Here is a 12,709-nt window from a genome sequence, read left to right on the forward strand (position 1 = left end):
AGAAAGAAAGAAAGAAAGAAAGAAAGAAAGAAAGAAAGAAAGAAAACTATTCCTGAATACCCCCCAAAAAAATCCCAAGGCAAAACAAACAACAACAACAAAAACAGCAAGTAAATGAGAGCAAGAGCATTCAGCCTGATGTAGCAAAGGTCAGTTAATCAGCTTTACTATTAGTCTCCAAGAAACTGGACTTTACTCACTTCATATTTTAAGTTTTACTTTTCAAGGTGTGTGTGTCTGTGTCTGTGTGTATACTCATACACATGTGTGTGTGTGTGTGTGTGTGTGTGTGTGTGTGTGCCCATGAAGGCTAGAAGGTGTAGAATGCCCTAGAACTGGTGTTATAGGCAGCTGTAGGCTGTGTTATCTGAGTGCTTGGAACAGAACCTAGGTCTTCTGCAAAAGCAGCAAACTCTCTTGACCACTGAGCCATCTCTTATACCTACTCCATTTCAAAGAGATGTAATTAGCCAAGTTCACTGTTTTGGGTCACCAGTACAATCATGGTATCTACAAAAATCATGAAGACCCATCAACACGTCTTTAAATTTTATTTATATTATCAGAGTATATACCACTTTCATTTGTTGATTTTATTTTAATTTTAAGCTTTTTTAGAATTTCATATATGAGTACACTGTATTTACATCATTTTTACCTCTCCCTCTGTTCCTCCGTCTCCTCCTTTGTACCCTTCCCACACTCTACAATTCATGACCTCTTCTATAATTATTGTTAATGTACACACACACACACACACACACACACACACACATGCACACATGCATGCACCTTAATGTGCCCAATGCAGTGTTTCTTCCATGTACATGTGTTAGGACTGACCAGTTAGAATTGAGAAACCTATCATCCCTGGAGAAAACTAATCCTCCTTTAGCAGCTTTTCAACTCTTCCTCTAGGTGTGAGGTCTTGTGAATTTTCCTCTATCAGCACTTCTGTGTCAACATGTCAAAATGCAACCATACTGAGAGAATATGGGTGCAGCACTCCAGCTATGCCAGGAAGACATCTCTCACAGCAGATGTTCTGATCCTCTGGCTCTTAAGAATCTTTTTGTCTTCTCTAATGCAAAGTTCCTTGAGCCAGCTTACATATAGAAATTGTGTTGTAGATATCTCAGTTGGGGGTGAGCATTCAGCAGTCAGGTGTTCTCTGACTTTTGACCAGTTGTGGATCTCTGTAGTAACCCCCATCTGCTGAGAAAAAAAAAGCTTTTTTGATGATGGGTGAGAGATACACTTATATATTAGTAAAAGGTATTTAGAATACAGTTGACAGCTGTATTAATTTGGTAGCAAAACCTATTCAGATACATTATCATAAGTTAACTATGGAGGACCACGAGACTCAAGATGAGGTTGTTACTCTATCCAGGGTGTTCCCAAAACCCATCTCCACCCAACCTAAAAAAGAGGAGACTTCCGCCCCTAGACCAAGCAGAGAGGGGCCACCTAGAGCCCCTCTGACTGGCAATCTGAATTCTTGCTTATGCTGCGAGGCTAAGCACTGCAAGGGAATATCAATAAAAGTTAAAAATATCTCTCTGGGTTCCCTGAGGGACAAGCCTGACTGCATAGGGGTTGATGTCAAAAGTATCCCCTTTCCAGGAAAAAGACATTGGGATTGGTATGGCCCTCATGCCTCACTGGACAACGACAGGTGGACCGGAGCTATTACAAGGTCCCCTTCAATTACTGGAGGTCAGGCCTCTATCCCTGCCTTCGCAAGATTAGAGTTGCCACAGCCCTTCTATACTTAGAGAAGGGAGGAGATGTCAGGGGCAGCCCTGCTTACACACTGAAGGCCTAAAATCAGCCATAGGCCTAAAATCAGCAATAGGCCTGTCATACATGTATACTAACACCAAGTCTTGGGTCTCAGTGGAAAAACATTGAAACAGATGGCTATAGGCTATTATAAACAGGCAGCTGTACTTAGGCAGCCAGCCTGAGTAGTCATAGACCTTGTAGATAGGTAGCCTTGGCAGATATTACCAACTTAGATAAGGACAAGTGAATCATAGGCAGAGTCATAGTGATCTGTCCCCTGAACCTTCACCCAGACGATACACTGTTCTGAAAGAAATATGTACTCCCCCTGAACACCCATGCTCCGGTATCATCCCCTTCCCCATGTCCTGCCTTTTTGTGTTTATAACCCCTGTGTGAATGAGTAAAAATTACAATTTGATTTTTTTAATTAATTAATTAATTAATTAATTTTTAAAAAGGGGGGACATTCCTCAGGGGAAAATGAAGAAAGAAAATGGTAGTAGTAGGTTCACTTCTGCAGCCACAGGGTCTTGTCTATTTTACAGTAACAGAAATGATCTAACTCCTACTGAGTGGGCCTTAAGACTATACAAAAGTCCATTTAGTCCTCAAACATATCTTGTAAGTTCAGTCATTGTTGTGGTTCTCAAGTTTAGCAGACGGGTAAGACTATTAATAAGTCTTCTCCACTGGCAGCTTGCATAGCACCTTCTTATACTGTGAGAGCTAGTCATTAGAGAGGAGGCTTCTAAGTCAGTACCAACTTGATTCTTCTAAGTACTGTAACCAAAGTGTATGCTCATACATTAGGGGCATATCTTCAAGTTGTGTGAAGTAAACAACGGGAATGGCAATAACCTATATTGTTTTGAGGGATCTCTTGGATCCCCTAACCAGCAACTTGAAGGGAAGTGTCCTTTGCCTGGCACTGGGGTTTTTGTTAGACTCACTGTGGGGTAATTCCATTATAAAAAGTTATATACATATATATCATAGAATGTATGTTAAGTAAGCTTATAAAATAATGTTTCTTTATGGCTTTTAAAAGTATCCTTAGTGTTATTTCTACTTCTTCCCTCTCCCTCTGTATTACCCTTCCACCCAATTAAGCCACCTCCCCATTTCTGCATTCACCCTTCATCGAACCTGTGCCCTGCTATCTCTCTAGTACTTCTCAATGATCCTCCTCTCTTCCTCAGCGATCCTCCTCTCTTCCTCAGTGATCCTCCTCTCTTCCTCAGTGATCCTCCTCTCTTCCTCAGTGACCCTCCTCTCTTCCTCAGTGATCCTCCTCTCTTCCTCAGTGATCCTCCTCTCTTCCTCAGTGACCCTCCTCTCTTCCTCAGTGATCGTCCTCTCTTCCTCAGTGATCCTCCTCTCCTCCTCAGTGATCCTCCTCTCTTCCTCAGTGATCCTCCTCTCTTCCTCAATGATCCTTTCCTACTTTCCTGGCTTTTTGTTTCTCGAGTTCTATATGCAACTCTGAAGATTCAGAACTAGAACCCAGAATTAAAAGAGAACATGCAGTATTTGTCTCTCCGCTTCTTGGTTACCTTACTCAGTATAGTAATATTCTCCAGTTCCATCCATTTGACTGCAAATGTCACGATTGCATTTTTCTTTTCAGCTGATTAAAATTCTATAGTGTATTTGTACCACTACAAACTTGTGTATTAGAAAAAAAGAAGAAATCAAGTGATCAGATTTTTAATACTGACCAAATGTGACATTGTTTAAAATTTCCACTCAAATGGTCATTCAAAAAATAATAAAAAAAAAACACATACACATCATAATGAATGAAAGGACTCAAGAAATCGCACCTAAAATATATTCTCACTCACTGCTTCCCAATTGTCTTACTCTTAACTGTTCTGACAAAAAAATGTAAAACTGTAGTTCTGCTTCCCTTAGAATCAAGTACACAGAGATGGTGATGATAAAGACAGATAGGTACCATTTTACAATGGAGTTTTAAACACGAATGATACACAACTCACAGTAAACCTGTAAGGGATGATGGAACGAGCTAGATGTAGTATGTGGGGAAATCTCCGGAGACTAGAATCTAGTCCCAACCCTACTGCTTTCAGTGCATCATAAGGTAGTCAACATTTTATTATAAACAGGCTTTTTATTAGGTGGTCTTTGTCCAGTGGTAGGTTAACCTGAGTATTCTAAGGATATATAAGATAAGCATCTTACTTAGGATTCCCATTGCTGTGATAAAACACCATACCAAAATCTACTTATGGACGAAAGAATTTATTTTATCTTATACTCTATCATGTATCACTGAGGGAAGTCAGGGCAAGAACATGGAGGCAGGAGCTGATGAAAAGGCCATGGAGGGGTGCTGCATACTGGCTTGCTCCTTTTGACTTGCTCAGCCTGCTTTCTTACAGAGCGACCAGGAACACCAGCCCAGGGGTAGGCCCATCAGCCCAGGGAAGGCAACATCCACAGTGAGCCCTGCTGTCCCCATGAATCACTAATTAAGAAAATGTCTTACATCAGTGGTTCTCAACCTTCCTAATGCTGTGACCCTTTAATACAGTTCCTCATGCTGTGGTGACCCCCAACCATAAAATTATTTTTGTTACTATTTTATAACTTTAATTTTGCTACCGTTATAAATTGTAAATATTTTTGGAGATAGAGGTTTACCAAAGGGGACGTGATCCACAGGCTGAGAACCATTACACTCCAGCCCATTCTTATGGAGTCATTTTCTTAACTGAGAGTTCCTCTTTCCCAGATGACTCTAGCTTTTGTCAAGCTGACATAATACTAGCTGGCATAATAGTTCAGGCACACTAAACTTTGGGATTCCATAATTTAGATGTATTAAAATAATTTTCTGGGAGCTGGAGAGATGGCTCAGTGGTTAAGAGCACTGACTGCTCTTCCAGAGGTCCTGAGTTCAATTCCCAGCAACCACATGGTGGCTCACAATCATCTGTAATGAGAGATCTGATGCCCTCTTCTGGTGTTTCTGAAGACAGCTATAGTGTACTCACATATATAAAATAAATAAATCTTTAAAAAAATAATAATTTTCTTTCATTTTTTCTCTTTCTACCTTCCCTTGAACTCACTATATAGCTGGGCATGATCTTGAACTATGACTCTTGCTCCTACCACCTCCCAAGTTCTGAGATTACAGGCATGGAGCACCATTCCCAGTTTTACATGGTGCTAGGAAATGAGAGGAAGTTAAGCACACATTCTGCCAATTGACCTATATCCCAAGCCTATCACTTTCAGTTTAATGATGTTTTCAACAGGAGGTTAACTGGGATATAACTTTATCATACTCTCAAGGGAAATCTGTAATATCCTCCTAATTTATCAGTTTTTACATTTATAGCACCATGTTATTTATCTCTTATATGATTTGATTTGTTGTGTCTTCTTAAAGATTATTTCTATATTTGTTAAATGAGTGTTAATTCTTTTTAAAATTGTATTACATTTATTCTGTGGAAGATTTGTGCTCATGAATGACATGGCATAAGTGGGAATCCTTTCTCTCCTTCTACCATATAGGTCCTGGAGATCAAACTTAGGTTGTCAGGCTTGGCAGCAAGCACCTTTAACCACTGACCCATCTTAACAGCCTGTGATTTCTTAATTACTAAAGATTTAGGAGAAAGAAGCTAGTATAGGATGGAATTTAATCATTCAAACCCTAAACCCTAACCCTAACCATTATGTAACTTTTTCAAATATAATACTGTGAAAAAAATAACTAGGCAACACATTATAAAATATCACTGATTTTATCTGTCTCCTCTGTCCTGTCTTCTAACACCCATTTTCTTTTCTCTCCACAGTGACTGTTTTGAGCCCAGCAGAAAAAGGTAAGTGTATATTGTGAACTGTGTTGGTTAGGAATGTATCATGTATCCTTTTCCCTTTCAAAAACTGTAAGTCTTTAAACTGAGCAATTTTACAAAATGTGCTTGGTTTATTAGAACATTTAGGGTGATAGTTTAAGGAATATTACTAAGAAATAGAGCAAAACATATTTTCAGTGGCTCTTTTGGCTATAAAATAGCAACTAGAAATTATCAAGATACATGATAGTTTCTTCCATAGTGACCCTAAGCTCTCTCTTCTATCATTATTGTCCTAGCTATCTGGCCTTTCCCTCTTCAACACATAGAGTAATGAAGGGTTTCACAGGCCTTGCCCATTACAGTTCCTATATATTCTCATGTTCCTTTCAATAGATCATGAACAGCTTAGTTTGATCTATTTTTTAAAAGCATTGAGGCCCTTTGCATTTAAAACATGTAAGCCAATCATGAGTCTCCATGAACAATTAGCTTTACGTTATTTTATCAGTAAGATCCATAGTACATATAGAAGTAGTTTACAGTGTCACTTTTAATTCTCATTTTATGGGAGTTCGATGTTAGAATTCATTGACCTTCACAGCATTCAAGATCTGCTGTGTTACTTCTCTGCTTTGCTATTGCTCATTTAACATGGATAACAGAGCAGTAGGAATGGGAGACAATGGGCAATAGTACTTAAAAGTGTGGGCTCCAGAGCCAGATTGAATTTACAGCTTGACTCTTTTCTTGATAAAATATTAACCCTCATCCTATAATTTGCATACATAATAGAAACAATAATACTGCCTAATTTGTGAAGATGTTATAAAGACAATTTAATTGTACATAAAGCCGTCAGAACAAAGGTGAACAGAGCACATCCTAAAAGCTCAATAAACATGCATTGTTATTGTGATAGAAATAGAGGGAGTCAAGTTCTTAGACTGCCTTTTTCTTTCCTCTTTTTTTCTTTTTCATTTTACATTTTTGTTTGTTTATTTTTGGAGATTTTTGTTTGTTTTTTCGAGAGAGGGTTTCTCTGTATAACCGTCACTGTCCTGGAACTTACTCTTGTAGACCAGGTTGTCATTGGACTCAGAGATCCACTTGCCTCTGCTCTTGAGTGCTGGGATTAAAAGTGTGCACCACTATCACCTCCCAGCATGTGTGATATTCTTTTTTGAGACAGAGTCTCACTATGTAGCCCTGGCTGTCTTGGAAGTTGCTCTCTAGACCAGGCTGTCCTCAAACTCACAGAGATCCACCTGCCTCTGTCTTCCCAGTGCTGGGATTAAAGGCGTGTGCCACCACCACCCAGCTTGCCATATATTTTTATGTGTGGTTCTTGAAGTCAGAAATCATCTTATATAAATACTAAATATTTATTTTCTATTACAAACTTTCAGTATAGCTGAGTGGAGACTTACATGATATTCTGCCATAAAAGGATTATAACAATGTTAATAATAATACAAACACTTATTGGGTTGGTATCCTGATAATACAAAAATGTTTAACTTAATAGCTCTTCTGATAGTAGGATTCTAAAGTTCTTTTCCCCTGGCAATTGTAAGCAATGATATTAGATTTTGCTTCTACATTCTGTAATGAGTGTAATGAAATTTAGGAGACACCAGGTTTAAGTTGGAGTTCTAGCTGTGTCATTTGCTAGCTCTGTGACCTTCATAAGGTAACTCACCTTCTTTGAACTTTAATTTCTACAAGAATAACAATGCTTTGACATCTCAAGGCTCTACTGTAAACTACTAAATGTCTATGGCTAGTCTGCTTTGTTAGGAATCCTGACATAAAAGAGTAACAACGAAGATGTTAACATTTAACAAAGCAAACTTGCAATAGACAGTAAGCTAATGACTATCTGAGGTTCCTAATAGCTCTGTGAATTTATGATTTGTCTCCAACTACATTGAACCTTTAAAGTGGAATAAAGTAAGCAACATGACTGTCAGAAGGAACTGAAATAGCCAAATCATCTGACTTTTCATTGTCTCTAAAGTTTAAGAAAACTTTAAGCCAAACATACTGGAAAAGGTTTTTTTTTGTTTTTTTGGGTTTTTTTTTTGTCTACTTTATGGTTCCTGTACTGGGTTGAATAGTCTTCCACCAAAATTCATGGTCACATTAATGATGTGGATGTGTCCCAATTTCCAATAGGATCGGGGGCATGTTATCATGTCAAGATGAAGTTATACAAGATTAGAGAAAGCCTCAGTAGCTGGTGTTCTAAAGGAAAATTGGATATATAGATATGGAAAACATCTATCGGATGGAGGAAGGGTGGTTGTGATGCCACAAAGGAGCACTAAGCATTGTCTGTAACCAACAGAAGCTAGGTAAAGGCCGGGAAAGATTCAGTACTGGAGTTTTGAGCAAGAGCATACTCCAGAACTGTGAGGTAATACATTTCTATTCTTGTAAATCACCCAGGTTATAGTAATTTGTTACCAAAACCCCAGGAGATGAATAGAGTACCTGGTAAATTTCAAGTTTCAAAATTCTCTTAACAGTGCTTTACAAGTTAGGAGAGTTGTAACAGTAATGGATAAGTAAAATTTTGGTGTCAGAACTACCTGACACTAGTTGACTTTGCCATTTACTATGTGTATGCCATGGGGAAAATAACCTAGGTCTCACTTTCCTCTTCCATAAAATAGAAATAGCACTTACCTTCTATGGTTATTTTGAACAAGTATTTTGACATAGTGCCTGATACATGATAAATATAAAGTAGTATCAGATACTTGCCATTTGGTGATGACTGTTGCTGGTACTGACATTAGAAAGAATCTGAAGCTTCTTCAAAGTAGTGTGACATATTTCAGGACTATAATTTCTCATGATTTCTCTCATGAATATGTGGTCAGAACTCATATATCCATATTGTAGAACAATGAGATTCAAATAAATAAAATATTTTTTCTTAGTCATGTTGATTTTTGTGAAAAAGAACAGAGGCTAAAATCCAGGTCATCTGCAGCACATATCACAATGTTACATCCTGTATCGACCTTGGTGACTCAGGTCAGGACTCCAAGTTTTTTTTTTTAAATATGTAACACCCTATCTTATTTTATACTAAAATATGATAATAATATATTCCTCTTGCTTTCATAAGTATATTATAAAGATGCTCTTCCTCAGTGTAATACTGTATCTATGTTGAAGATCTTGATTGCAAAAAAAAAAAAAATTCCCTTCAATAACCCTGAAATGAGGATCAGGGATAAGCTAACAATTAGAAATTTAATAAGAACCAAGAATGAGATGAGGCTAAAAATAACCTTAATAACGATAAGGGCATCAGGCATGGTCCATCATTCAGCCCAAATATAATTAAGAGTAATACATTGTTCACAGTTTCTCATCTTCCCAAAAGGTCATTAATCATTGTAAACAAAAGTTCAGCTTATCCTGTGCAGATTCATTAGATTTTTGATGGTTTACATATGAAATTCTCTGGATTATTCCTTAAAGTTAAATGATTGTAATTACTTACCTTCTCAGAAATTGATGTACTTTATAAATATTAAGGTGACTATGAACTTGAGTACTCCAAAATTTATAGGAAGTGTCTAGCCACATGCACTTCATAATGTAACTTTATTTGGAGTAATTAAGTTAAAATGAGGTCACTAGAGTGATTTTGACTGTCTTCAAAATAGAAAGGGATTTGGACACAGGTGAGTATAGAAGGAAAACAATATTGAAGACAAAGGATGATGGTGTGCATGCAAGGAAAGAGGCCTGAGATGGAAGTAACACCTTTGGTACCCTTACCTTGGCTTGTCTCCAGACTTGTGAGAAAATTAATTTCTATTGTTTAAGGCACTTAGTCTGTAGTACTTTGTTGTGGCCTAAAAAAAATAAAATAAAAGAGCTTCATCATGTCTTCAAAATCAAAACCATGGAAATATGTTCTCTGTGTCACCTTCACAGTTATGCTAGCCTTAATTCATAGCTGATCTATTAAAATATGCCAGGATTGTAAGAGATAGCTCAGAGGAAAGATATTATGCTACAGTATGATTTTTTTATCTTTCCCAGATTGTAATGGAAATCTTCACTATGATTTTGAACAGTTATCTCAATGCTATTTATCTTTTCTTGATTGTTTAATTGTTAATTCATCAAGGTAGAGTCTTGATATATAGTCCAAGTAGCCACAGAATGTACATTTCTCCTCCCTCATTCTCCCAAGTGCTGGAATCTTCAGTTATGAACCATCACACCCCACAAACTTTGTTTCTTAATGTCACTGAGGATTAAACCCAGGATATGAGAGGGAAGAACTCTGCCATTGAGCTATGGCCCCAGTCAGTGTTCTTAATAATACATGATTTTTGAAAGAGGTATGATATACATCTGCCCAATGCTCGATAGCTGTAATATATAAGAAGTAAAAAGTAAAAAGCAAAACCCTTAATAAACTCAATTTTAAAATGGGAATTAGATTTAAATAGACATTTTTCCAAAGAAGACATTCAAATGGTCAGTGGGTACATTTTTAAGAGCTCAATGTAACTATTTGGGAAAATGAAAAGGAAGCCAAACTGAGATATTATTTTACTCCAGCACGAATTGCTGTTATTTTCTTAAGAAGATGAAAAGAGAGGCTGTAGAAGTGTCTCAGTGGTTTAAGAGCACTGGCTACTCTTCCAGGGATCCTGGGTTCAGTTCCCAGCACCCACATAGCAGCTCACGGGATCCAACACTCTCTTCTGGTTTACACAGGTACCATACAGATATCCAGGTAAAACACTCAAGCACATAAATGGTAAATAATAATTTTAGAGACAAAGATAATAATTGCCGGTGACAATGAGGAGGACAGGGAACTGATGCACACTGTTGTGGGATGTAAATTAGTACATTATTATGGCTATCAGAATGGAGTTTCATTAAAAACTAAAATAAAATTGAATTACCACATGATCTCACTGTATCATATCACTCTGCCATATGTGAAAAGGAGATGAAATCAGTTTGTTGGAGCAGAAACACCTGAAATCTCATATTCATCATGATATTATTCACAATAGCCATAAAATAGTAACCTAAATCTCTGTCATATGATTAATTGGTAAAGAAAATATGCATAAACACAATGGAATATTATACAGCCATCAAAAATTATTCCCTGAGAGCAAATACAGAGACAAAGTGTGGAGCAGAGACTAGAGGAGGTGCTATCTGGAGACTGCCCTTCCTGGGGATCCATCCCATGTTCAGTCAACAAACACAGACACTGTTGCATATGCCAGGAAGTGCATGCTGACAAGAGCTTGGTATATCTATCTCCTGAGAGTCTCTGCCAGAATCTGACATATACAGAGGTGGATCTCGCAGCTAACCATTGAACTGATCATGAGGTTCCCAATGGAGGACGTAGAGAGAAGACAGAAAGAGGTGAAGGTGCTTTCCGCCTTATCAAAAGAGCAACAATACCAACCAACCAGAGCTCTCAGGGACTAAACCGCCAGCCTGGGAACATGCATGAGGGACCCATGGCTCCAATTGTATATGCAGTAGAAGATGGCCTTGTCATGCATTGGTGGGAGAGGAGGTCCTTGGTCCCGTGAAGGTGGGATGCCCCAGTGTGGGGGGATTCAAGGACAGGGAGGAGAGAGTGGGCAGATGGGTGGGGTGATACCCTCATAGAAGCAACAGGAGTGGGGATGGAATAGGGAGTTCCTGTAGGGGGGTGCTATGGGGAAAGGAGATAACATCTGAAATGTAAATATCCAATATCCAATAGAAAAATGCATTTTAAAAAAGACACTAACTCTCAAACAAGTTACATTGTTCCTAATCTTAACCTGTAAATTTGTCTGTAGATTAATGAGAAGAAAACCATGGAATAAATACGTTTTTTTAAAAAAAAAATTTTCCCTGATATTTAGAGCATAGAAAGAATTGCAAAAAAACAACCAAAACAACAACAACAACAAAAAGAAAGAACTGCAAGTCATTGTGTTAAATAAAATAAACCAGATACAAAAAGGTACACGATCTCACTGATCTGTGGGATATAAGAAAGTTGATCTCATTAAAAATCAGAGTAGGATAATGTTTACCAGAGATGGCTGAGGAAAGTAGGGGCCATGTAGGAAGAGAGGGACTGATCATTAAGTTATAGATACATAGGAGTTAAAACTGCCTCTAGGTGAATTGTCTATTTCAAAAGTCCAGAAAAAAAGACTTGAAATATTTTTACCATTGGAAACATAAATATTTGGGAAAATAGATATGTTTAGCCTGACATGTGTTAAAACATTGCATAGAACCCCATTAATATGTAAATTTCATGGTAACATGCCAGCTAAAATAAACAATTTTCCCCGAGATTGAACTCATGGCTTTGTGTTTGCTAGGGAAGCTCTCTAGCCCTGAGCTATATGCACAGCCCAAAAGCAGGAGTCTTTCATTTTTGTTTGGTTTTTAAAGTAATAGAGATTTAGTACTTCATGTTTGCTCAGAAAACACTCTACCTCTGAACTGTATCACCAACCCTTCTTTGGGGTGGTATTTTTGAGACAGTCTCACTGTATAGCTCTAGACGTCTTGAGGTTTATTATAGACTGGGCTGGCTTCAAACTTGTAGTGTTCTTCCTGTCTATGCCTCCCAAATACTGGAATTACAAGCATACACCACCATGCCTTGTTCAAAAGAAATGTAACTAAAACAAATGTATACTGCTGATCATGGTAACACAGTAGAAAGAACTGAGACAGATGCAGGAGGATCATAACATTGAGGCTAGCCTTTAATACACTGCAAGTCCTAGGCTAACCTGGTCTAAATAGGGTGATTTTTTTTTGTCTCATAACACTGGTGATGGTGTTGGGGGTGGTGGTGGTGGTGGTGGTGGTGGTGGTGGTTGGTGGTGATGGTGGTGGGGGTGGTGGTGGTGGTGGTAGTGGTGGTGGCGGTGGTGGTTGGTGGTGATGGTGGTGGTGGTGGTTGGTGGTGGTGGTGGTTGGTGGTGATGGTGGTGGTGGTGGTGGTGGTGGTGGTGGTAGTGGTGGTGACGGTGGTGGTTGGTGGTGGTGGTGGT

The 12,709-nt window shown here is 38.2% G+C and overlaps 1 protein-coding gene across 1 annotated transcript in view; it reads left to right on the top strand.

Moving 5' to 3' along the window:
• The window catches only part of Zdhhc15 (zinc finger DHHC-type containing 15), a 126,089-nt gene that overhangs the window by 22,365 nt on the left and 91,015 nt on the right, over positions 1-12,709 (top strand). Inside the window, exon 2 of the mRNA XM_028771423.1 lies at positions 5,628-5,654. Within this exon, the coding sequence (XP_028627256.1) occupies positions 5,628-5,654 (27 nt within the window). The remainder of the gene's footprint in view (positions 1-5,627; positions 5,655-12,709) is intronic.

The sequence above is a fragment of the Grammomys surdaster genome, unplaced genomic scaffold, assembly GCF_004785775.1.
Source record: "Grammomys surdaster isolate TR1022 unplaced genomic scaffold, NIH_TR_1.0 207, whole genome shotgun sequence".
Lineage (NCBI taxonomy): Eukaryota > Metazoa > Chordata > Mammalia > Rodentia > Muridae > Grammomys > Grammomys surdaster.